This window comes from Mercenaria mercenaria, chromosome 15 (assembly GCF_021730395.1).
Source record: "Mercenaria mercenaria strain notata chromosome 15, MADL_Memer_1, whole genome shotgun sequence".
Classification (NCBI taxonomy): domain Eukaryota; kingdom Metazoa; phylum Mollusca; class Bivalvia; order Venerida; family Veneridae; genus Mercenaria; species Mercenaria mercenaria.
In genome coordinates this window covers 25,474,162-25,501,017 of record NC_069375.1, presented here as the reverse complement: position 1 = coordinate 25,501,017, position 26,856 = coordinate 25,474,162, and the positions used below count along the sequence as shown (strand labels likewise).

Here is a 26,856-nt window from a genome sequence, read left to right as displayed (position 1 = left end):
CGTGCTGTTAATGACAACTAGTGGTTCATGCACTGATAATATATTGTTTATGTAAAAATACGAAAAAAGCAGGTACCTTGATAGTTTCTCTCCGTTCCTTATAGTATATTTCTCGATTCAAAATAAGATAGTTTACCATAAGAACATAACGTTACGCTACAAACGATAAAACTTAAGTGGAACTTTGTTATTGTGCGTAACGCAAAACATCATGACGTCACTTCTGCTTACGGACGTTAATTTCCCGCGCTCTACATAAGAAAGAGTGCTACAAAGAAAATATTTCTACCTGTTATTTGTAAAATACGGTATGCAAGAACAATAATCTGCCAGAATAAAATGCTAACATGTAGACGATATGCAAGGAAAAATATCAGTCATGTGTTTACGAATTGGATGGAAATATCCGTCCCTCGGCCACCTGTGCATGGGCGGTAATTCGGCAAGCCCCATTACCGCCCAATGCGCAGGTGCCCTCGGGACGGATATTTCTATCCGATTCGTAAACACATGACAGATATTATTAATACATCTATCATATGTTATTTCTTGATTTTATTATAAACTACTTCAAAATTTATTTCGAATACGGCCGATTGCGGATGAAACCGATTCTGCGGACGGTCTGAAATGTCGTACGAAATATTGTAAAAAGATCGACAATATCTACAAGTTTGGTATTATTTTCGGAAAAAAAAAATCTAAAACTTGTAACATAAAACAGGCGCCAATAAAAATGAACAAAAAAAAAAAAAGGTATCACATTTACGCCTATTGCAAACTGTTAATCCGTAACGTTGACCCCAGCTAATTATGCATTGCATTTGTCTTGTTAATTGGACATCTTTTGACATGCATCTGACACATTTACACCTGTTGCAAACTGTTAATCTGTAACAGTGGCCCCTGCCAATTATGCATTGCTATCTTCTTGTTAATTGGACATCTTTTGATACGCGATTACAAACACGACAGAACAAACAGTTTTATTCTGTAGAATTAGCATGCTTATATTGCTTATGATACTTATTTTGAAATAAAAATACAATAATTTACGAATATTCGAATTTGATTTTCATATTCGAATATTCGACCGATTTTCGAATATTCAAATATTCGTTCCCATCCCTACTTTTTAGCTTTTGACATTGGGCCAACCTTTACTAGATAATTCTGGAAGATGGTTTTTAAAATGTTGCATATTTTCTGCATTTCAGGTTGACTGTGTAGTAACAACAGCTGGAGGTATAGAGGAAGATTTTATCAAATGTATGGCCCCAACTTACATGGGGGAGTTTTCTATCAGGGGGAGAGAACTGAGGGATAAAGGAATCAATAGGATAGGGAACTTGCTGGTCCCTAATGACAACTACTGTAAGTTTGAGGACTGGTTGATGCCGATATTGGACAAGATGCTGGAAGAACAGAAAGAAGAGGTAATGTTGGGTTTTTTATCATTGTAAAGGCTGCCTGTTACATGTACATTTTGTGTTAACTGCTTCTCCTTGTTCATAGTTGTTTTTAGCTCAACTTTTCAAAGAAAAAGTAGAGCTATTGCACTCGCCCTGGCATCAGCCTTGCTGTTGGTTAAAGATATTTAACTGTGTTTTATAAAGTTTTTACTTGCAAAGCTCTAATTCAGAGTCAAGCACTGAGAAAAGTCGAGTATGCTGTCTTACAGACAGCTCTTGTTCTACCACAGATATTGAAGAAAGTAAACTTACGTGAATCACTCTTTAATCAGCTGACTGGAAAATCAAATACCTGTACCTTTGTTGTAGGTGTTTTTCTGAGCTACATTTGTATTTAGGGTTTAAACCTACAACTGCAGGCTGCAGGGCTGACACCTAACCTATGAATCAATTACATCCTTGGGCTCTGATTTTATAAAGTTCATTTACAGTCCCCCTCTCCTAGCTCACCGTAACACAAAGTCAAGGTAAGGTGTTGTGATATCTGTGTCCGTTGTCTTTCTTCATCAAATAATTTTACGTATAAACACACTAGAGGTCACAATTTGGCCTAGTGCCTTCATGGTCAGGTGACTAAGGTTGCTGACTCTGAATCGCTTGTCCCTCACTGCTGTGCATTTGAGACCGTGTTAGTTTGCACAATTCTTCCATGTCAGAAAGCCATCCAGCTGGTCAGTGGCTCATGCCTGAATGCACGACAAAAATCCTCAGAGTGACACCTGGGGTCTTTAATCACCGTCAAAAGGTGGAAAGTCTACAAATGACCTATAACAGTGTCAGTGCAATGTTAAAAGCAACCCAAAAAAAAAATAATAATCGTAATCGTAAGACTCGGTGGTCAGAATTTTTGCTTACAAAAATTATGAACCAGTTAGAAACTGGTTGATTTTGGATCTAAAACTAGGTCACTAGGTCAGACTGTAGAGAAACCTTTTAACTTTCCAGAGGTCATATTTTTAATTTGATCTATATTAAACTTAGAATGTTTGTCATTATGAAATTGAAATCCAGGTAAATTTGGAAACTTAGTTACAAGTCATATCATGGAAAAACCTTGCTAACTGACTAAGAGTTCCCTGTTTTTACATGCTCTTTATATTAAAACATGGCCAGAATAATTGCCTTTATGAAATTTAAGTTTCATTCAAAAATGGGTCAGTTTTGATAAAAAGCTTGGTCCCTAAGTCAAACTATAGAAAACCATTGTTAACTCTCTAGATGTCAGTTGTCTCTGAAAGATAGATTAAGTTTATAGAAGTAAGAAGTAAGTCAGTGGAGCAGTAATATGGGTTTTATGGCCCTCTTGTTTATCAAAACTGTTTTATTTCATCTGCATAAAATTTGGTGGTTTAGGCAAAAAGGATGTTTTGTGGGAAAACAATGAAATGCAGGTCACAAATAAAAAGTTCTGACTTAACAGATTTCTATACATGTATCTCAATGCAGTTATTGCACTTGGATATTTCATGGTGTTGTATAGGCTGCATTGTTATCTTTACACTCATTGCAAATGGAACTAGAAGATATATTAAAACATAAATTCTGTTTTACAGAAAGTTTTATGGACACCATCTAGGATGATAGATCGGCTTGGCAAGGAGATTAACAACCCAGACTCAGTGTATTACTGGGCACATAAAAACAACATTCCTGTCTACTGTCCTGCTATCACAGATGGTTCTCTTGGTGATATGATCTACTTCCATTCATACAAAAATCCTGGACTGGTTTTAGATCTTGTACAAGGTAAATTCTTGTTGACTGGTTTTATATCCTCTTTAATATTTCCTCAGTAAATTTTCAGGCTGGTTTTTAGATTTAACTCTTTGTAAATTCTTGGACTGATTATAGATTCTGTTGCAGGTAAAACTGCATGAGTTGTGCAAAATTTTTGTGGGCAGATTTCTTCTGGACTACAAGTGAACAGACTACGAGTTTGATCTACTTTTGGAGAAGTTATGCAAAATGATTATCATTTCAGTCAGCTGTCGGCTTCCAGTCTTTACCTGTCACATTTTCCAGCTCCAGTGTTTTAAAATAAAGTTTTCATACCAGTCTCCGATTGCAGACTTGCTGTTGGTCAATTTCAAGATTAAGCTCAGAACAAGCAAGTGAGATGCTAGAGAGCAAACCATGTTTTTTAAAACCCCTGGGCTTTACCCAATATGCGAAAACTGAATTCAAAAATGCATTGTTGCCATTGGTCAGTTTTAAAATAGTTCTCTTTCCCAACCAACCAGATGCAGAAATTTTGAGACTGGTCTCCAAACCCAGCTTTTTAAAACTGAATCATATAAATATCAGTGAAGTATTGTAAGCTTATAATTTTATTTCAGATATACGTGGTATAAACAGTATAGCTGTGCAGTCTGTAAACTCTGGTATGATCATACTGGGTGGAGGTGTAATCAAACATCATACATGCAACGCCAATCTCATGGTACTGACAATATTGGAACTTTTATTATATCGACCAAAATTTAGAATCTGTCTTATAACACAAGGTTTAGTCTTTGTGCAAGCTATAAATTTTTCAAGTAAAAGTAATAAAAATCAGATTTATAATCGGACTTAATTTTGTAAAATCATGAAAAACGTATAATTTGGCAAAGGTTCATCCCTTATGTATATTTCTGATATTGCAGTTGTTTCTGAAACATGAAAAATGAAAACTTGTCTGTGATTCCTCTCCACTTCTTGCACTGTTTCTTCTTGATTCCAAACTGTTAAAATTACTTTAAATAAGATACTTTAATATGCCATGAGAATTTAAGTAAAAATTTACTTTAAATTCCTTGTGAAAAAAAAATCAATAAATACACAGCAACAAATATTAATACATGTAAATTTGATAACTTTTTTCAGCATTCCAAGAGTCTATTTTCTTGCATTTGATTATACAGGCACCTTTCATCTGTTTCTGTGATAATCTTTTACAGAGGAATGGAGCTGATTTCGCTGTCTATTTGAACACTGCATCGGAGTTCGATGGGAGTGACTCGGGGGCCAGTCCAGATGAGGCAATATCCTGGGGCAAAATAAAGAAGACGGCAAATCCTGTAAAGGTACAGTTCATGACCCGCGATACTAAAGTTTCCATTTAGTAATAACAAAATACTCTCAAAATGCCTGCATGTAATTGGCCTAGATATGTCACATGACTGGATGCATCAATTTAAATGGAGTGTATTTATTATGCATTCATTTTTAGCTCCTCTATTCAAAGAATAGGTAGAGCTGTTGGACTCGCCCATTTGTCTCCGTCCGCGTCCAGATTTGGTTAAGTTTTTGTATGTAAGATGGTATTTCAGTAACCAATTGCGGGATTGGATTGAAACTTCAAACACTTATTCACTGTGATAAACTAACTTACATTGCACAAGTTCCATAACTCTATTTTGCTTATTTATAAAATTATTCCCCTTTTTCGACTTTTTAGCTCACCTGTCAAAAAGTGACAAGGTGAGCTTTTGTGATCACGTGGTGTCCGTCGTCCGTCCGTCCGTGCGTGCGTGCGTAAACTTTTGCTTGTGACCACTCTAGAGGTCACATTTTTCATGGGATCTTTATGAAGGTTGGTCAGAATGTTCATCTTGATGATTTCTAGGTCAAGTTCGAAACTGGGTCACGTGCGGTCAAAAACTAGGTCAGTAGGTCTAAAAATAGAAAAACCTTGTGACCTCTCTAGAGGCCATATTTTTCATGAGATCTTCATGAAAATTGGTCAGAATGTTCACCTTGATGATATCTAGGTCAAGTTCGAAACTGGGTCACGTGGGGTCAAAAACTAGGTCAGTAGGTCTAAAAATAGAAAAACCTTGTGACCTCTCTAGAGGCCATCTTTCTCAAGGATTTTCATGAAAATTGGTCAGAATGTTCACCTTGATGATATCTAGGTCAAGTTCGAAACTGGGTCACATGGGGTCAAAAACTAGGTCAGTAGGTCTAAAAATAGAAAAACCTTGTGACCTCTCTAGAGGCCATATTTCTCAAGAGATCTTCATGAAAATTGGTCAGAATGTTCACCTTGATGATATCTAGGTCAAGTTTGAAACTGGGTCACGTGCGGTCAAAAACTAGGTCAGTAGGTCTGAAAATAGAAAAAACTTTGTGACCTCTCTAGAGGCCATATTTTTCATGGGATCTTTATGAAAATTAGTCAGAATGTTCACCTTGATGATATCTAGGTCAAGTTCAAAACTGGTTCACGTGCGGTCAAAAACTAGGTCAGTAGGTCAAAAAATAGAAAAACCTTGTGACCTCTCTAGAGGCCATATTTTTCATGAGATCTTCAGGAAAATTGGTGAGAATGTTCACCTTGATGATATCTAGGTAAAGTTCAAAAGTGGGTCACGTGCCTTCAAAAACTAGGTCATTAGGTCAAATAATAGAAAAACCTTGTGACCTCTCTAGAGGTCATATTTTTCAATGGATCTTCATGAAAATTGGTCAGAATTTTTTATCTTGATGATATCTAGGTCACATGTGCTCAAAAACTAGGTCACTGTGTCAAATAATAGAAATAACGACGTCATACTCAGTTCAACACTAAGTCATGTGGGAATAGGTGAGCGATTCAGGACCATCATGGTCCTCTTGTTTGGTTAAGTAGTTTTATATGTAAGCTGGTATCTCAAAAACCACCAATGGGAATGGACTGAAACTTCACACACTTGTTCACTGTGATGATTTGACATGCAGTGCACAGGTTCCATAACTCCATTTTGCATATTTATAAAAATATGACCCTTTTTCGACTTAGGAGTTTTTGTTAAGTTTTTGTATGTAAGCTGGTGTCTCAGTACCCACTAATGGGAATGGATTGAAACTTCACACACTTGATCACTGTCATGATCTGACATGCAGTGCTTAGATTCCATAACTCTACTTTGCATTTTTGTTGAGCCCACTTGCGGAAGCGAAGACATAGTCGTCCAAATGGCTGTTCAGTGTATGTGCGTGCATCCGTCTGTCTTTCCATGTGTGTGTCCGTCTGCTTTGTTTGTTCGGACCATAACTTTGACATGCATGGAGCAATCTTGTTTATATTTGGCATGAATGTTAACCTCAGTGAGACAGAATGTCATGCGCCAACCCCAGGTTCCTATCTCAAAGGTCAAGGTCACAGTTGGAGGTCAAATGTCATGTCAGATCTTGTCCGGCCCATAACTTTGACATGCATGGGGGAATCTTGTTTATATTTGGCATGAATGTTTAAGTTAATGAGATAGAATGTCCTGTGCAAACCCCAGGTTCCTATCTCAAAGGTCAAGGTCACAGTTAGGGGTCAAAGGGTGGGCTCGACATGTTGCCCATGGGCATCTAGTTACAAAATTATGCCCCTTTTTAGACTTTAGTAGCAATTTTTTGTATTATATGTAATCTGGTATCTCAGTACCCAGTTATGGAAATGGACTGAAACTTTACACACTTGTTCACTGTGATGATCTGACATGCAGTACACAGGTTCCATAACTCCACTTTGCATATTTACAAAATTATGCCCCTTTATTGACTTAACAGTTTTTGTTAAGTTTTTGTATGTAAGCTGGTATCTCAGTACCCTCTAATGGGAATAGATTGAAACTTCACACAATTGTTCATTGCCATGAGCTGATATGCATTGACTGTTCCATAACCCTGTTTTGCAATTTTACAAAATTATGCCCCTTTCTTCGACTTTTTATGTTCATTCAATTGACAAGGCTGTTGAATAGTCAAGCGTTGCTGTCCTCCGACAGCTCTTGTTTCTTAAATAATTTAGTTATTCAGCACTTATTAAGGGATATAGATAGATTTGATCTTAGTCAATATCTATTGTGAGAAGTCAGAAAGCTACACTTTAATTTAGCCCGCCCGCTTAGCTCAGTAGGTAAGAGCGTTGGTCTACGGATCTCGGGGTCGCGAGTTCGATCCTCGGGCGGGGCGTATGTTCTCCGTAGACTGTTCTTTCATTTCCAAAGCTCATGCAGTTGATGAAAATTTTGTTATGAGAAGCCTTATATAATGTTCTGTTAATTCTCATGGTAAAAATAGTGATTTCAGATGAATGGACTTTAGTTGTGTTTTATATCACACTCCCAACATGTCATGTGGCCAAGTAGTTACGGTCGCTGACTTCAGATCACTTGCTTCTCATCAATGTGGGTTTGAGCCTCACTCGGGGCGTTGAATTCTTCATGTGAGGAAGCCATCCAGCAGGCTTACGCAAGGTCGGTAGTTCTACCCAGGTGCCCGCTCATGATGAAATAATGCATGGAGACGCACCTGGGGTCTTCCTCCACCATCAAAGCTGGAAAGTCACCATATGACCTATAATTGTGTCGGTGCGACATTAAACCCAACAAAATAAATAAATGATAACATGTCAAACAGAACAAAATTGCTTATAGTAAAAATGATACTGTGGACCATGCAAATTGCTTCGAAGAAGAAACAGATATTTTATAGGTTTGACATCTAGGCATTATTTACTGGTACTTTGTTGTACATAATGAAGGCATGTCCTTTAAACAGAACTTTGTATTCATACATTACAGATAACTGCTGAAGCCACACTGGTGTTTCCACTACTTGTAGCAGAGACATTTGCACGCAGGCAACAAGAATTCCAAGATTTCTCTTCAGCAGAAAAGAAAGATATTGTTGTCAGGCCTTTAGAAATTATAAAATGACTTGCTCATGCAGCAGATTTCAATTAAATGAGGAATCATATCTGTGATATTTAATTCAAAGTTTGTGAAAGATAAACTTAGAAGAAGTTATTTGCAAGAATGTACTTCTGCATGTTTTCTACAGAAAACTTGTCATCAGTGACTTTTCATTATATTTTTTATGAAGGAATGACTAATATTTAGTCTTCATTTTTCACTTCTGAAGGTCTAACTACAGGTATTTTGGCTTGGTATTGAAAAATACCATGTAAGTTGGTAAGATTGTTTTAGTGGTACATGGTAGTTATATGCAGGCAATTTTACTGCTTCACATAGTGATTTCAGAGATTTTTTGGAGGTTTTACTTGTACTGCAATATCATACATTAATTAACAAATAATCAAGGCCTTGAGTGGTTTATCGTCTAATTTACCACGGTTCAGAGTTTAGATGGGTAGGATGAACCACGAGGGCGTTAGCTCGTGTGGTTAAATGCTGAAGCATCTGAACGATGAACCATGGTAAATTAGACGATAAATCACAAAAAAATTTATATCATTTGCTTTAGCAGTACCAAGTTAGCACAGACTTACCAGTAATAGTAAAATTAGATGATCTTTATGTTCAGATTTTTTTTTCACTGGACAATTTGTAACATATTTTTGTACCTTATTATTAGGTGTCAAATCAGTATTTTTCACATGGCACATTTTGACCAGTGTCTCTGAAACATTTCCATATTAATCCCACGCCACAAGTGGTGGGGGGTTATAGGAATGGTCTCCTTCCGTCCCTGTCCTTCCGTCCTTCCGTAACATTTTGTGTCCGCTCTGTATCTCCTAAACCCCTTAAAGGATTTTCATGAAACTTGGGTCAAATGATCACCTCATCAAGACGATGTGCAGAACCCATGAGTCAGCCATGTCGGCTCAAGGTCAAGGTCACAACTCTAGGTCAAAGGTTTGAGCCTACCATTTCGTGTCCGCTCTGTATCTCTTAAACCTCTTGAAGGATAATTATGAAACTTGGATTAAATGATCACCTCCTCAAGACGATATGCAGAACTCATGAGTCAGCCATGTCGGCTCAAGGTCAAGGTCACAACTTAAGGTCAAAGGTTTAAGCCTTCCATTTCATGTCCGCTCTATATCTCCTAAACCCCTTGAAGGATTTTCATCAAACTTGGGTCAAATGATCACCTCATCAAGAGGATGTGCAGAACCCATGAGTCAGCCATGCCGGCTCAAGGTCAAGGTCACAACTTAAGGTCAAATGTTTGAGCCTTCCATTTTGTGTCCACTCTGTATCTCCTAAACCGCTTGAAGGACTTTCATCAAACTTTGGTCAAATGATCACCTCATCAAGAGCTCATGAGTCAGCCATGTCAACTCGAGGTCAAGGTCACAGCTCAAGGTCAAAGGTTTTAGCTCTGTATCTCCTAAACCCCTTGAAGGATTTTCATGAAACTTTGGTCAAATGATCACCTCATCAAGACGTTGTGCAGAATTCATGAGTCAGCCATATCAGTTCAAGGTCAAGGTCACAGCTAAAGGTCAAAAGTGTACCCTTTCACTATCCATAACAGTGGCGGGGGATTTAGCTGTCTTTCAGACTGCCTTGTTAATTTAAACTTGCCTTGAAAATTAATGGCTGAAAAATTACTTTATGTTAATACATTTATCCAATTTACCGACTGGGGAACTAAATATTTCTTTTGGTGCGAGTCTCTAGAATTTAAGTGTCAATTTATAAAGTGTAAATATAGATACTTGTATGTCTTTCAGAGCATGTATACATGTTATTGTTTACTGTTGGTATCATGGATACACAGTAGAACATGTTTATTCTGTGGTGCCCACCATTCCCCAGAACTTCACTCTAACTGACCTTGTTTTGTATTTTGTTCTTGTATTAAAGGTTTTATCAAAGCTTGTTTTGACAGAAATAAAACAAATACATGTAATTTCTTATTCATTTGTTGATTTTATTAGCTCACCAAGTATAAGTGTGAATTCCAGCATTATTAGCTCGACATTACCATTTCTAGCGCTCTTGGACCAAAAATTTGTACAGGTAGATTTGTCACCCATCTTTCGGTGTGTATCGACCACCTTGCACCACTACTTGATCATCTCTGAAGTTTCTGTACTAGCTTTTGGTCTGTAGCATCTTGGCATGAACTTTACCCATTGAAATGGTCCCCCCTTGACTTGTCACAAGAGCTGAAATTATAAACACCTGTAAGCAATTATTTCTCGCAAGCTGCTTCATGCATCTTTACCAAACTGTCTGTAGCATCCTGGATTGGACTTTTAAATTTGTTCAAATTGTACGGCTGGACCACATTTTGAGGCCACTAGAGCCGCAAATAAACCTTCAAACCACATCTTTTGGTCATGTCGGTTGAAAGTTGGCACAGATCAAAAAGTCGACTAGGGAATATTTGTGTCAGCTTTGTATTTTTACCTCTACGAAGGATTTTCAAACAACTTTCCACAAATGTTTATCACAGTGCTTGGAAAGCAATTTTTGATCATTTAGGTTCAAGGTCCAGGTCTCAAAGAGAGCTCGGATTCCAAATGGAATGTATTTACCCTGTATCTTCTTATCCAGTGAAAATTTGTTTGCCTTTCAACAGCTATTTGTTCACCCTGCCATTTAAATGAAGCTTTTTCGTGAGACGTGACTTTTTCAAAAAGCCTTGACGTTATTTGAAGTGACAGAAACTGCTACAAAAATCCATATTACTGTTTCCATTAAAATGTTATAAGACGGTGTTTGTTCATTCTGAATTCCTAATTCCTGCCTCATAAAAAGTGCATAATTTCAAGTGAAAAATATGTTTCAGTTTGCATCTGTATTCATTTAGTCTTAGTAGAGACTTAAAGGCCAGCATGACTGTCTTGTTTATTTTCTGGCTATTGCTGTGCTGTTTCAGTTTAAACATACTCGTTTTACAGCAGCTGTAGGGTAAGTTTTTAAAACATTTAACAACACTAGAAGACAACTGGAATGTTAGGAGCCTCCGAGTGCTGCCTAGTATAGGTCTCTTGACTTTGAATCACATGCCCCTCACCTCATTGCGTTTGAGCCCCTCTCAGGTTGTCATATGAAGAAGCCATTCAGGTTGCTTGTACTATCAAGGTGCTTGTGTGTCCAGATTTTTTATTGCCTGTTCCTTCAGAAATCTCCATGTGACCTGAACTATGTTGGTGCAAGTTAAAACCCAATATACAAGATAGTGTCTTAAATGTACCTGTAGTATGACTTAGACTTAGAAATATGCTAAAGCAAGGATGTAAATATCTACTTGGTTAAAGTAGAGATAAATGGTTTTCAACAACCTATTCCATTTACTGTCACGGATGGATGGATTTTATGCTGCTTTACCAACTGCTAGATGGACCAGTATGTTTTAGAACTGAATGCTATCCGTCTTTAAATATTAAAGTAAAATAGAACTTCTTGTGATCAGTACAGGTGTACTTCAAGTTTCTGTAATATTCCGCGTTCTGGTCGGTTTCCGTGACAAATTCTTTAGTCGTCAACGAATTAATTATTATCAACTCTTCATTTTGGAGGTGCTAACGAATTGCCTTTTTTGTTTTTCCAAAAAAATTAACTTTTTTTCTCCATTTTCTACATAAATTTCATAAAAAGTTTATTTAAGAATATATATTCTTCAATGTACGTTGCAAACTAAGACATGTCGGGCCTAGAACCGCTTGGTATCCCTGGCGGAGACCATCTTCGTGAAGCTCTCACAAACTGCTCAGATCCACTAGCTGCTATTGAAGAATTTCAACAAGAAAACGGTGTTCTTTTGCCCTCTCTTAAACCTGCTTTACCTTTTTTGGACCTACACGGTGTTAAAAGATATGAATTTCACCAATCTGTCCTGGAGGAAGTACGAGAAAAGTTGATACAGAAAATAAATGATGTTGCAAATGGTGAAGATAAAGAACGATTTCAAAAGATCGAGACAATGTTAGAAAAAAGTTTTTGTGTAATTAAAGTTGCATCTTTAAGACCTGTTATTATGAACATGTTGAAAAATTTACCAAAAATCAAAGATGTATACTTGAAAGAGATCCTTGATGACAAGGAACTCTATTCACAGGCAGCGACAGAAGTGAAAAGGCAGATATGGGAAGAGAATCAGGCACTGTTTGGAGACGAGGTTTCACCACTGTTGTCGCAGTACATAAGAGAGAAGGAAAACACTTTGTTCAGTCATGAGAATTCATCTTCAACGTTCTTTTTAATGTCTCCAAAAGCGAGACGACAGGGAGAAGTAGTTCAAAAACTCACACACATGGTTGGAAAAAGTGTTAGACTATATGATATGGTGCTACAATTTCTCCGAACTTTGTTTCTAAGAACAAGGAACATGCATTACTGTACACTTAGAGCTGAGTTGTTAATGTCTTTACATGACCAAGAAGTAAATGACATATGTGCAGTTGATCCATGTCACAAGTTTACATGGTGTGTAGATGCTTGCATTAGGGAGAAGTTTGTGGATTCCAAACGTGCTAGAGAGTTGCAAGGTTTCTTAGATGGTATTAAACGAGGACAGGAATTTGTACTTGGGTAAGATAACTAATTTAATCAACAATTTTTAGGTCTCACATATGTTTTTAGCTTGTCTTTTTGTTGAAAATCTACATAGAATTGTCATCATATGATCATCGGCACTGGTTAAGAGTTTTGTGTTTGGCACTGGTTAAGATTTTTGTTCAGGCTTGAGCTTTTTCTCAAAAACTAAGGCAGCCCGCCCACTTAGCTCAGTAGGTAAGAGCGTTGGTCTACGGATCGCGGGGTCGCGAGTTCGATCCTCGGGCGGGGCATATGTTCTCCGTGACTATTTGATAAACGACATTGTGTCTGAAATCATTAGTCCTCCACCTCTGATTCATGTGGAGAGGTTGGCAGTCAGGCCTTTTTTTCATGAATTTGGGAATGCCACCGACAACTTTGGGAAAAAAACTTACTTTTTTGCATTGGGATTACCTCCTTTTACCGGAGGTAGATTTATAGGGGGAAAAAGCTCTGGCAGTTACTTGCGGAGAACAGGTTTGTACTGGTACAGAACCCAGGAACACCGGTTAGGTTAACTGTCCGCCGTTACATGACTGAAATACTGTTGAAAAACGGCGTTAAACCCAAAACAAACAAACAAACAAAAACTAAGGCAGGGATTTTTTTTTACCTTTTCAAACCTGGGGTCCGGGGCCCATTCTGTTGGGAAAAATGGCACGTAAAACCTGAAAATTGGGAAATCCATAAAATTAGTTTTACTGTCATACAACCTTTATTTCAGAATTGTTTAATTTTTGTTTTTGTTGTACAGTCAGGGGTGTAACTGTTTCAAGTTATCGCAGTTTATAACCCATTTGAGTTATTGGTTAAACTTTCATAACTTGTTTCAGTTATCATGAAATATTACAAAGCCCTCCTGTGCCAATTCCTCATTTTGAATGAGACTAATGCAGTTATATCTTGAATCCTTGACCTTTTATCTTCCCAGCTGTGCAGTAGAATTTTTTACGCAAGGCTGATAAAGTCGTACGCAAAAGCTTTAAAGCTATAAAACTCTTAATATCTCATTATTATCCCATTATGCTTATCAGGTCATGCTCAGACTTAAAGGGAATTTGATTAACCTCAGTTTGCTACTAATTTCACTTTAAAGGTCACTTTGTGAGAACAGCAAAAAGACTTTTTTTGAATAACTTACCTGAGTTAACTATATTTTATAACTAATACAGGTTACAGAATGCTTGAAAAAGTAACTGAAATAGGTTACATAACTTAAAACAGTTACACCCCTGACTGTTGTAAGTCACATCAAATGTGTTGTTTTTTTTTTGTCTTTTGAAAGTTTTGGAAACCTGAATTGAGACTACCTAAAAATTGGGTGTTTTTTTGGGCAGATTTTTTGGGAAATTTATACTGCAGAATTGGGAAAATAAGCAAATTTTTGGAATTGGGATGGGGCCCATATTCGGCCCAAAAATCAGCCTTAAAAAATCCCTGTAAGGACTATATAGCTTTTAAACTTTGCACACCTATTGCTATAACTCGCACTTGCATTTTGTCTGAATTACTATTTAGGGCCCTTTTTGTTCTAAAAAATTGAATTTCTTGGTTCAAATTTTTTGTGTAGACCTTTCTACTTTTCTTGAGTAGTATAAGTATTGGAAACCTTGCATCCTTATTTATTGTAGTTAGATGGGTAGGTTTTCCAAGAAACATAACTCACGCTTGCATTTTGTAAGAATTTTGGCCATTTTTTGTACTAGAAAATAGGAGCTTTTGGGTTAAAGTTTTTGCTTATGCCCTCTTTACTTGAATACTAGAAGTGCAATAGTGTTGAAACTTTGCAAACTTGTTTATCATCCTCAGGTCAGTATGAAGGCATTTTGTCAGGTATGTACTTCTCTTACAGGACTTTAAGATAAACACAGTCACTAGTGTAATAGGTATGTATAAATAATGTTTCTGTAATGAATTGCAGGACAAGTACAATTTACAGCAGGGCAAGTGAATATTCCAAGAAACTCGTCTTGAAGAGGACTTGCTTTCATAGAATTTTTTATGCCCTGAATATGAGTTTTACACGTGAAAGTGTGTGATGGCTTTATGCAATAATCATGTGAACGGTTATTTGTCGATTACATAGAATGCAATTAACTATGTTGACATTTTCTTTACAGAGATCTGTCAATGATTCTTTGTGATCCTTATGCCCTAAACACAGTGGCACTCTCCATCATGAAGGCACTTCAACACTGCATTAACAATGATGTTTTACCAAGGGTAAGTAGCCTGAAATCACATCTTAAGGTACTTTTTCTGGCTTAGTATATAAATACACATTTGTTACACTGAAAGGTTGTTTGAGAAGTTTACAAGTTCTACAACATAAGGTCTTTCTCTTGACACCTTACTTCAGATTTATTGCCTTGAGGCAGTTAAGGTACTCAGTGTCCGACAAATTTATAATTTTACTGGTAGCCCACTGGGCTACCAGAATTTTTTTCTGGTAGCCCAGCATTTACTTGTAGTTGCCCAGAAAATTAACCATGAAAGTACTAACTTGCTCTATCCGTACCCGACTTACTGAGATGTGAGAATAAAATTGGTCTTTAACAATATTTTGTTAATAACAGAAATCTAAAAACACAAAGATAAACATTTCATTCTCTTTAATCATAATATAGAAGTACAAGTTGAAGTTAATACAACATTTTATTAAAGAAACATTTTCACACAAGTATCTCTTAGTTTACAACTTAAAAGTCTTAAAATATTAAAATTGTAAATTTCTGTCAGTATTGAGATCAACTTGAGTATTTATACTTTCTATACCGGTAATCACAAATTATTAGATGTTCACAAAATGTATTTAAATTGCAAGCCACTGTCTATATTCACAGGTGGCAGTATCATTGACTGGTCACCCCTTCCCTACCCTAAGACCCCTGATGTAACCGGGAAAAAAATTCTGACATTCTCAGGTGTTCCTTAATATCCCCACCCTACAAGACCCCTGATACAACCCTGCAATTCTTTTTTCGACTATCAAACTACTGTTTTGATAGCTGAATTTTTTTTTCAGGATAATTGTATCAGGGGTCTTGTAGGGTGGGAATATTAAGGAACACCTGAGAATGTCAGAATTTTTTTCAGGGTGGTATCAGGGGTCTTAGGGTGGGGAAGGGGTGACCAATCAATGATACTGCCACCTGACCTTTGTCAATACTGAGATCAACTTGAGTACTTGTACATTCTATAAACATTCTATAATCTCTAGTTAAATGTTCACATAATCATGAAATGGTATTGACCAAAGAAATCGGCATTATACAAAAGACTCGTGTAGTAAATAGACAGTTTTTATGTTTTACGTGTTTTTCGCACATGCTGACAGACATGTTACTAAATGATTCATTTTACTCTGGTTCCCAGCCTTTGAACTGTCGAAGCAGTGAAAGCGTGGTACCTATCATAATCAATCGTCGGTAATGTACGATCGAGAGGATCCGATTGAATTTAGAGATTTTGACTGGTACGTCGGTCATAATTAACAGTTACTGTCGTTAAATCGGTCGACTTTGATTAGTCGAGCGGAGACCAGTCCACGATAGTTTGCATATTTGATAATCGTAGGCGGAGACTGCTTCTGCAGCCACCGTTGAAATTATGGATAAATGGGCGGGGTTAAACTAATAGGACGGTTTACGACCCGTTAATCAGTACACATGGAAAGTTGTTTATTGCAAGCTACAACCGAGTAAACGACCAGATGTTGATGATTTTGTTGGGGAGTTTTGTAAATTATACAATTACTGGGCTACTGATGCTTCAAATTTATGGTTGCCCGGCGGGCTTCCGCCAGTATTTTTTTGGTAGCCCGCGGGCTCCGGGCGATTGATTTGTCGGACACTGGGTACTACAGTCGACATCGTATTAAGAGACCGCCCGAGGGACTGTGAAAAAGTGGTCTTTTAATGGAATGGTCTCTAAATGAATTTCAGGCAGGTGAAGAGAAAAGTTATTTTTAACTGTTAATGTAACTGTATATATCATGAACAAACATACAGTACATGTACATATATTTCACAAACTGAAAATTATGACTGGATTGTTCGTCAGTTCGACTGTTACAATGAAAGGTTAATTGCATTCAGGCAGGTGCAGAACTTACTCGCTAATTACACATGTGAAGAAAAACCCGTCAGGAATTTAGTACCCGGTTGCTTAATAGATACTTTTGTTGAATATTTTACCTGTCGGGACTACATTAATGTTGTCACTAGTCGTTTAATAAAAAGGTTGTTTAATGGAATGAATTTATGTACTGAAAACGTTCGAGAGGGATTTTGACCGGTCGTTTAATACAAAAATCGCTTAATAGAGGTGGTCGCAAGTACGATGTTGACTGTATGCTATGAAGGCAGTTAAGCTAGCTTGCCAACTAAGTTATTCATTAGGTGTTGCCTTATAAATTTGATCAGCGTTACCAGCTTTGCATGTTGCTTGTTTAAAACCCAATTTGAAAATGATTTTAATAAGTCTAGGATCTTTCCAAATTTCCAACTATTTTAACTCCGAAGAGCTTTTTCACATTCCTAGAATTTTAGGAGTTGTTGCTGCCTTTGCCAGTCAAATGACAGTAACAATTTACAGAATTACTCATTACTTGTAAAATAAGAAGTACAGAATGATTGTCTGAAAAAATCTTCTATTTGAATATTGATTATTAAACCCATCATCTTTCAGTTTTACAGCTTCTAGGGAAAAGTAGGAAAATAGTAAATTGTTAAATTAGTGTTTATTTTCAGTTTCTGAGGAATGTTGGTAGTGAAAATATCTCCGAAATTATTTCAGTAAAAGTAAAAATTTTCATGTACCGGTATATAATGTTGCACTGAAGAAAATGCTTTAAAGCACATTGTAATGCGTTTTAAATGGTATGGCTTACACATATCTTAGACTTAAGAGTTTGAATATTTAAAAAGAAAGGGGTTGTTTTGTCAAAAAATACAAGGGAATTTACATTTTGGAGAAGGAATGGGAGCTGAATTGTGACTTTAAAACAGCACAAAAAACACTGTAAATGAATATTTTTGTATTGACAATTTGTGACTGTTTGAATACTGCAAAATTATTGTTTTGATCGAATGTGTTGCTTTGAATATAATATTATATCATATCAGCTTCCTATCTTCGACTCCATATCATGTCAGCTTCTTACATTTTGTTGTGAATGTTTACATTATAGGAAAGTTCAGACATGTTTCTGTTGTTACGAATGTTGGGGCTTGGACTTGGTGCTTGGGATATGATTGACAGTCAAGTGTTTAAGGAACCAAAACTGGTAGGTGTTATAATATGTAGAAATGATGGCTTTTATGTGCATCAGAATACATGTAACATTCTTGTCATGTTAGAAAAGCTAGTTTAATTTTTAGCTCAACTTTTTGAAATTTTTCAGATAGTAGAGCTTTTGTAATGTCACCTTTTTGTCAGAGTTCATGTCACAAATGTTTTGCATGTAAGCAGGTTTCTCAGCAACTACCATGCAAATGCTTTCAAACTTCACACTTTTCTTTTGAATCATTAGATGACCTCCCTGTTCAAGTTACATAACTCTAGCTTCTATTTTGTAAAAAAAATATGCCCCCTTTTTAACTTAGAATTTTAGGTTTAAAGTTTTGTATGTAAGGGGGTTTCTCAAAAGCTGTTTGACCAAGTGCTTTCAAACTTGATGTCTTTGGCGTCATGAGATGACCTCCCAGGACAAGTTACATTACATAACTCTAGCTTCTGATTTGTCTTTGAATTTATGGTCATTTTATGGTTGTGGTTGACAGCTGTGCCCAGACAAAACTGGTTAAAAACTTAAGGTTTCCCATACCCCAAAATGTTAAAACATTTTTTTTTCATTTACATCAGATATATTCTTCAGTAATGAATAAATTGTAAAAATGTTGCATGCGCTTTGATAAAGCAATACTTCTTGATGTAAGAAAACTTGGAATTCACACCATTTAGGGATTTTCATGTTTTTGGACATTTTTGGGCAAAAGTGAACCTTCTCTCTTTGACACAAACACAGATCCAAGAAAATTAGTCTCCCCATGAATATTAGCAATTTTTATTTTTCAGGAACCAGTTCTGGTCACAAAGTTTCTGCCCACCCTAGCTGGAACTGTGGTAGACGATCAGACACGACCTGTACTATCACGACTCCCTGATGAACCACACCCAGTGCCACGCCCACCATCACAGCTGTTCATGATCTTCATCAAAGAAAGTGAAGTAGCAGCAATGACAGCTCTGTATTACACCTTACAGGTATGTGTATTATTCTTTAAACATGTCCATTGTCTGTTTGTCAGTTTTGGCAACTTAGGTTTCAGGGGTATAGCATTTATCTACAATAGAATTAACAGTTGTTGATTTCAGCATTGTGGAAAGGCGAGTATAGTATAATGTCAGTGGTAGACAAATCAAACTAAAGTGGATTATGCATTTACACCTTGATTGCTACATGTAAAGATTGCAAGGAGATAAACTACATGCTCATAATTTTCAAAGATTTCAAGCGATCAGTGTACTAGTATAGGCCATTATGATGAAACCATCAAGTAGGCCAAGGTGCCTTAGCCATCATTGCTGAGTGAGCAAGTTGAAGTCAGTGTGGCCAAACAAAAGTTATTTCTGACTGCTTATTGGGAAACTATATCAGAAAATTGAAATGAGAAAATTTATGTTGAAAGATGATGGTATTGGTGAAACATATAGGAGCAAAGTTACTGTCAACAGAGTTGTTAACTTAAATTTTGTTGTAAAGTGACATTCAGGGAACTTGAAACCAAAGAAACAGTGCAAGCATTTTGCATTATTTAGTATAATTCAAGGATCTTTTTATTTATTAAGTTGTCCTTTATAACCTGTATGGAATATATTCAGCAGGATTATGTGTTGTTTTATGACAGATTATTTACATTGTTAGGATTGAAGGAAATAGTACAAAGATTTTATTTATGGACTCTTCTTTTTCAATTTTTGATTCTTTATATTTTAAGGCATGCAGAAATCGTGACAAGTTTGCCATTTGTCAGATTTTACCAAACCTGACAATTTGTCAGAGTGAGCGACACTATGATGATACATTTCTACATTCTCTTGTATCCTACCTGATCTCAATGTCAGAGGAATTTACTCACGAGGACTTCTGCGAAGTGGTTTTCGGCCATTTCTTTAAGGTAAGCTCCAGATAATTATACCCCCACCAAACATGTTGGGATGGGGGGGTGGGGGGGGGCGGCTATATAGGAGTAAGTTTGGCATGTTACGTCGCGTCCTGTCCCAAAATCAATATGCCTGGAAGGATTTTAATTTAACTTCACATTATTATTCCTCAAGACCAGATGACGTGTTTAACACATCACCTATGCCTGATGGTCAAAGGTCAAGGTCACAATTCAAGGTCAAAGGTTAGATATTTGGTTTTTGCTTCATAACTTCTATATGCCTGGAAGGGTTTTATTAATAAATGGATTTGATTCAAACTTAAAATAGTTGTTCAACATCATCACCCATATCATATGACACAAGGGCCATAACTTTTGCACCAATATTTCATAAATTATTCTCCCCCATTTTTTACTTAGAATTTCAGGTTTAAGTTTTGATACACTTCCACTCTATCTCAGTTATTACTGAATGGATTTGATTCAAACTTAAATTAGGTGTTCCACCTTATCCCCCACATCATGTGACACAAGATGCATAACTCTGACACCAATTTTTCATGAATTATGCCCCCTTTACTTAGAATTTAAGGTTAATTTTGATGCATTTTCACTCTATCTCAGTTATTACGAAATGCATTTGTTTGAAACTTGAAGTAACATCATAAAACAGCTAATGTTTGACTTTGGCTACAAACCACCACTTTTTGTCGAGCCCTCTTGCAGAAGTGAAGACATAGTTGTCCAAATGGCTGTTCGGTGTATGTGCGTCCGTGCATGCGTTCATCCGGATTTGTTTGTCCGGAGTGTCATGTGCAAACCCCAGATTCCTATCTCATGGTCAAAGTCACACTTAGAGGTCAAAGGTCAAGTTCAATAATTACTTTGTCTGGAGCATTTCTTCTTCATGCATGGAGGGATTTTGATGTAACTTGGCACAATTGTTCACCATCATGAGACGGAGTGTCATGTGCAAACCCCAGATTCCTATCTCATGGTCAAGGTCACAGAGGTCAAAGGTCAAGTTCAATAATTACTTTGTCCAGAGCATTTCTTCTTCATGCATGGAGGGATTTTGATGTAACTTGGCACAATTGTTCACCATCATGAGACAGAGTGTCATGCGCAAGAATCAGGTCCCTAGGACTAAGGTCAAGGTCACACTTAGAGGTCAAAGGATACAAGAATGACAACTTTGTCCGGAGCATTTTTTTCTTCATGCATAGAAGGATTTTGATGTAACTTGGCACAAATGTTCACCACCATGAGACGGAGTGTCATGCGCAAGAACCAGGTCCTTAGGTCTAAGGTCAAGGTCACACTTAGAGGTCAAAGGTCAGATACAAGAATGACTTTGTCTGGAGCATTTCTTTTTCATGCATAGCGGGATTTTGATGTAACTTGGCACAATTGTTCACCATCATGAGACGGAGTGTCATGCACAAGAACCTAGAATTTCTTCCCCTTGTTGTTACTATAAATAGCTTATATTGTAACTTTTTTTATTACTGGTCGTAGGGAAAATTCAAGACCACTTTTCTGTAGTACAACATGCATGTTACATTCTATTTTGAGGTGTATTTTGACCTATCTCTACTGGTAAGGATTCTTGTGTGGACTTTTTTTTTTTTTTTTTTTCAAGATTTACTTACCTTTGTTGTTACTACAAATAACTTATATTGTAACTTTTTGCAATCTTTATTTTATTTGGCATAAATGTTTGCCTCAATGAGACAGAGCATCCTCTGCAACTCCCAGTCCTTTTGACAGCTGGCGGGCTCGACATGTTGCCCGTGGGCATCTAGTTTTATGTAGTTATGGCCCCTTTCCAACTTAAAATTTGCCAAACTCATAGTTGCCGGACAGTAACTCACGAAAGGCTTCACAGATTTAGATACATTTTGGTATACAGGTGTAACATCATAAAATACAGGTCAAGTTCGTTTTAAATTGCACCTTCTTGTGGCCATGTCTTTCTTATGGTTGCCATTCTTCTGTGACAAGACCAGATTGTTGGGGGTATTTGTCACTCCTGTGACATTTCTAGTTTATTCTGTAATAAAACACTATTTTAGTGTTAAATCATTGATATTTATTTGGAACTACTTTTCTTTGATTGGCACAAGATTGAAATTTAATCATAACGTACAAATAAAACTCTTTAACATTTTAAATACATCAACTGTCCCAACGTTTATATGAAATCCACATGTATTATATCCTTGAGATAGTTCTGTTTAATTGAAATTAATGGCGTAACATCTATCTGGAAAACCTAGAATAATGCCTGGATGCCTTAATACTGGTAGCATAAATGTTGCTGAAAATCTGTTATACCCTGTGTATTAAGTTTAAACCAAAAATTTTGTAGCCAAGAAATTAATTGATTTCACAGAAGCTTTGTTTTGTAATAATCTTTCTATATTAATAGTTTTGTGAGGTCCATTCTTGATTTGTTTGAAAGTAGAGATTGAGTGTATGTAACAATTCTACATTTTACAAGTGTCAGGGATTTTTTTTTCAGAAGAAGGGAGTGGGCTGTGCTATTTGGGGGTAAATAGACCGGTATTGGACGAGAATAAGTAAAAATCCTGATTTAAAGTCAGTTTTTTGGGAAATCTGCATAATTTGAAATTTTCAGTGGAGAACACTCCCTGCTGTCAAAAGAAAAAAAAAGCCCAGTGTGTAAAATGTGAAAATTCCCTGCCAGTGGTGTTTTAAACAAATTCACAAGAGTAGGTAATCAAATTCAGTTATAGTTACTGGTCACCGTGGCCCAGTGGTTAAGGCGTCCGCCTCAGGATTGGGAGGTCGAAGGTTCAAGCCCCATGGGGATGTTTTGTCATTAGACTTGTTCCGAAAAGGCTGGTTCGTGAGCCGCGAGCTAGTTAGATGAATGGTTACCGACTTCTATCTGCCTGGCGCCTGGCATAGTGGTAGGAGTTAGGAGGTAATTGATACGCACAATAAAGGTGTCTCATAAGCCAAATTGGCTGGCCCTTTCAATAGGGGTGACACTATAATAAAGAAGACCTTTACCTTTACCTTACAGGAAAATTCATGTAAAAGGTGCAGAAAAGGCCTGCAGGGTTTGAATTCCTATTAGAAAATTTAAAGTAGTAAGGTCACTGAAGTCTGTGTTTGTGTGTATATAATTACCTAAACAATGTACCGTGAATTGTCTTTCCAGTCTGGTTTGTCTAAACAGAATGTGTTGCGTCACATGTTGAGACTTGTATATTACATCCATCCGAGGGTTCCACAAGATAAACTTGCTGCCATCATGGAAATGATAAAACCTAATCAAGGGGTAAGTTCTGTGATCATTGTAGGGCTCAATCAGGTAGCTCAGATGTAAGAAAAAGGTCCTTCCGTGGCTAAGGTGATCGTGTTAGGGAGCTGTCTAGTAGGCCATATATGGCCTCTGTATCTCTTTTTGTTCCTGCAAACTGTTCCTCTTCAAACTCTGCAATCTTGTCCAGTATATCCCTGGTAAAATAAACCATTTCTATCAGTCAGATATCATATAAGATGAATATCGAATTAAAAAAACTTCCAAGTTTAGTTGTTCATTATATATATATAAATATATTTGTACACCATTGCTGAATATAGCATGTGTAAAAAGATAAGTTACCAAAGTTACCAAAGACATAGTGTGGTAACAAATACAGAGCTTTGCGCAGAGGTGCTGTTTTTGGGCCATATCTATAGTAGGCTTGTGGAAAGTCAGAGGTTCTGCTCAATGTTTTTTAGTCTGCTAATGTGCTCATTTAGAGCTTACGTTGTATTGTTTTATGATTTGCAGACTTAAAATAAAACTTACCGTAAAAGTAGAAATTTTCGCGAGGGTTTAATTTTCGCTATATTCGCGAGGACCAATATCTCATGAAAATTAATCCTCGCATAAATATTCACCTTTAGTATAATTTAAATTCAAGCAGTGACATTTTTTTATAATTTTGGGAATATTAAGCCTCGTGAACATACTCAAAATTTCAAAATCGCGAAATTTTGACCTTAATTTACAGTACCTTGTGTGCACACCAGTGCCTGTAATGTCTGGAAGGGCTTCTTTAGCACTAAACCATATAACCTAGAATTTATTAGTGTGACATATCTCCTACATTATGCTATCATCGCAGCTTTTAGGTCATTCTTGGGCCTGCTGTCTAAATGTCTGTCAGAAAATCTGCATTGCCACTTAGAAACTTGTGTGTGTGAAACAGTGTGACACCTCTGTGTATATTACAGCTTTGATCTTCCAGAGTATCATTAGGATACATTCTGCATTTGTCTTGATTTCGATTGTATACTAGTACAAATGTATTGAAACTTTATGCTCTTCTTTACTTTCATGATCTGACATGCACTGCACAGGTTTTGTAACTCTACTTTATGGGTTTCATTAATTATTGAAAAAGAAGGTTGAAGTTGCAAAGTAGAGTTGGGTCTGGTGGTTGTCCCATTTACAACATGATCGCTTAATGGAAAGTTACTGTATATTAGCTGGTATCTTTAACCATTTGTGGAAAGTGATGTAAACTTCACACATTTATACAGTGAAGGTCTATGCCCTGAAGGGGTTTCATTTCTCTTCTTTGTTTTTTTTTTAGCTCACCTGAACACTAAGTAAGTGCTCATGGTGAGCTTATAGTATTGTTAGTTGTCCGTCATCAGTCAGTCTGCCTCTCAGTAATCTATCTGTCTGTCCACAGTTTCTCTATATCCTCTTAAACCACTATGCCGGTTTAAACCAGACTTCACAGGAATATTCCATGGGAGGTCCCCTTCCAAATCTCTTCAAATCTAGGTCACCCAAGCAGAATTCTGGGTACCATGGCAACCAAAAGAAAAACTTTAAAAATATTCTCAGAAAGCGCTGATTTGACTTTGATATAATTTCACAGAATTTTTTCTTGGGTGAACTGCTACCAACTTACTTCAGATCATTCTATTTTATTAGCTGACTTTAACCAAAGGTTCAGGGTGAGTTATCAGTATAGGCAGATGGACCATCCATTGCCCGTTGTCCTGCATCCATTGTCAGCAATTTACTTAACATTTTCTCTCGTCAGAATTGCACCAAACTTGGTCTGTAGCATCCTTTCAAAACCCCTTTTAGGGGCCACTAGAGCTTAAACTAGGAAAACATTTAAACAACTTCTTCTCATGAAATGATTGATGGATTTCCATCAAACTTATAATGTAGAATCATTTTTAGGTCCCCTCAGATTTGTTCAAATGGGGGCACTTGACCTGTTTTATGTTTTTATATGCTTAACCCAGACAAGACCATTCATGATTCAGTGTGTCATACAATCAAGGTTAATTTAATAGTCATGGTCAGGTTAGAGACTTAGGGCCACTAAGGATTAAAAAAAGCAGTGCAATATTATTTTACTATATTGAAAAAGAAATGAATTGACACAATTTTTGATAGAAGTAGACAAATAAATATTAGTCCCTAAGATAGTACTTTTTCTAATACAAATACATTTAAAGATTATTAAACTTTTGTTATACTGAACATTAGTTTTCAATTGGCAATCAATCTGAGGCATAATAGTTGTCTAAGAAAGTCTTTTTATGACAAGAATTACATTTTGTATCCCTGGAAAAAAAATTGATTTCTATTACTGATTTCTTTTTCTCAGATGCAAAAATATACCAACTCTCATTTGTTTTACAGCACAGCGATATGATCCATACCACATACAACACTCTTGTAGAGAAGATTGAGTCATACCAACCAAGTCCCACAACTCCAGCTGAACGTTTAGATTCTCCATTGATGAGCGTTCCTGCCCCAACACCAGCTATGATGTGAGGATGTATCTGCCCCAAACACTAGTTATGATGTGAGGATATACTTGCTCCAACACCAATTATAATATGAGGGTGTACCTGCCTTAACACCAGCTATTTATGTTGGGGTGCACTTGCCTTAATGTCAGAATGTACCTGCCTTAACATCAGCCGTCTATGTGATATCAGTGAATCTCAGTTTACTATCACAAACAATCTTCATACAACATTTTGATCAGCAAACTAGCCCAGACTGTGTTACCTAGGAAAAAAAACAAAATGTATGGGAAAAAAGTATTGAATTTGTTATGCATTAGGTTTCATGGTCAGTCTGCATTAAGTGATTTTCATGGCTTGGTAGTAGAGTTGTCAGTTTATATGAAATACATGTATAATCAAATGGGACCATTCCAGGAGTTTATTTCTTTAGAAACTTAACCCTGCTAAATTTTTGTAATGAACTTGTTCATCTTTAAATTTGGACAGTGCCATAAACGGATAAAAGGTGTGCTTACCAAAAAGATACTGACTGAATGGCAAACAGTGCAGATCTTGATCAGACTGCATGGTCTATCATGACTATGATCTACACTGGTCGCAAAGGCAGAATCAATCGTGTCTGGCATGAAAAGGGTTAAAAGACCTTTCCAAAGTGCACATGTTTATATACTTACTAATATATTGTGCAGTCACTCAAGGGACACGCTTTTATGTCCTAATTTTTCATCGCCCTATGGACATACTTCTAGTTCTATGAATTAATCAAAGTTGGCAAATGCTGTAGGGGGATGTTGTTGAAATGGTGAATATATTAATATTATTTTGAAGACAAGGAAAATGTAACTAAGACATATGAGTAGAGCAGTTGTTTACAATCAAAATATGTTATTCCAGCATTTTTTAAATAAATACTGCTTTATAGAGTTCGTTGTACTTTTTACCGCAACAAATAGATGTAAAAATGTTTTTTTGTCAGTTCCAGAAAAAACCCCAAATTTTTGTTTGTATTTAGGCTTATTTGTAGTCCCTACTGGTAACCCATAAGGATGACTCCTCTAGAAGACAGACAGATGCTAATTTTATTTGGAGGATAGTGCGAGATACCTCCTTTTCCAGAAGCCTCCCTGGTTCTTTCGCATACCTCCTTTTCCAGAA

General features: G+C 36.7%; 2 protein-coding genes across 5 annotated transcripts in view; both read left to right on the top strand.

Moving 5' to 3' along the window:
• The window catches only part of LOC123549416 (deoxyhypusine synthase-like), a 69,849-nt gene extending 61,553 nt beyond the window's left edge, over positions 1 to 8,296 (top strand). For all 4 annotated transcript variants that reach the window (XM_053524816.1, XM_045337496.2, XM_053524818.1 and 1 more), the window contains 5 exons: positions 1,218 to 1,436; positions 3,026 to 3,218; positions 3,809 to 3,912; positions 4,412 to 4,537; positions 8,012 to 8,296. In XM_053524816.1, coding sequence (XP_053380791.1) covers positions 1,218 to 1,436; positions 3,026 to 3,218; positions 3,809 to 3,912; positions 4,412 to 4,537; positions 8,012 to 8,146 — 777 coding nt within the window. In that variant the 3' untranslated portion in view covers positions 8,147 to 8,296. The remainder of the gene's footprint in view (positions 1 to 1,217; positions 1,437 to 3,025; positions 3,219 to 3,808; positions 3,913 to 4,411; positions 4,538 to 8,011) is intronic.
• Positions 8,297 to 11,700: 3,404 nt separating this feature from the next.
• LOC123549409 (negative elongation factor B-like) lies at positions 11,701 to 26,622 on the top strand. Its single transcript, XM_045337483.2, has 7 exons — positions 11,701 to 12,718; positions 14,845 to 14,947; positions 17,916 to 18,011; positions 18,803 to 18,991; positions 19,726 to 19,905; positions 23,084 to 23,203; positions 25,586 to 26,622. Exons 1-7 carry the CDS (start codon positions 11,832 to 11,834, stop codon positions 25,721 to 25,723), a joined length of 1,713 nt encoding a protein of 570 aa, XP_045193418.2. The 5' UTR covers positions 11,701 to 11,831; the 3' UTR covers positions 25,724 to 26,622.
• The last annotated feature ends 234 nt before the right edge of the window (positions 26,623 to 26,856 follow it).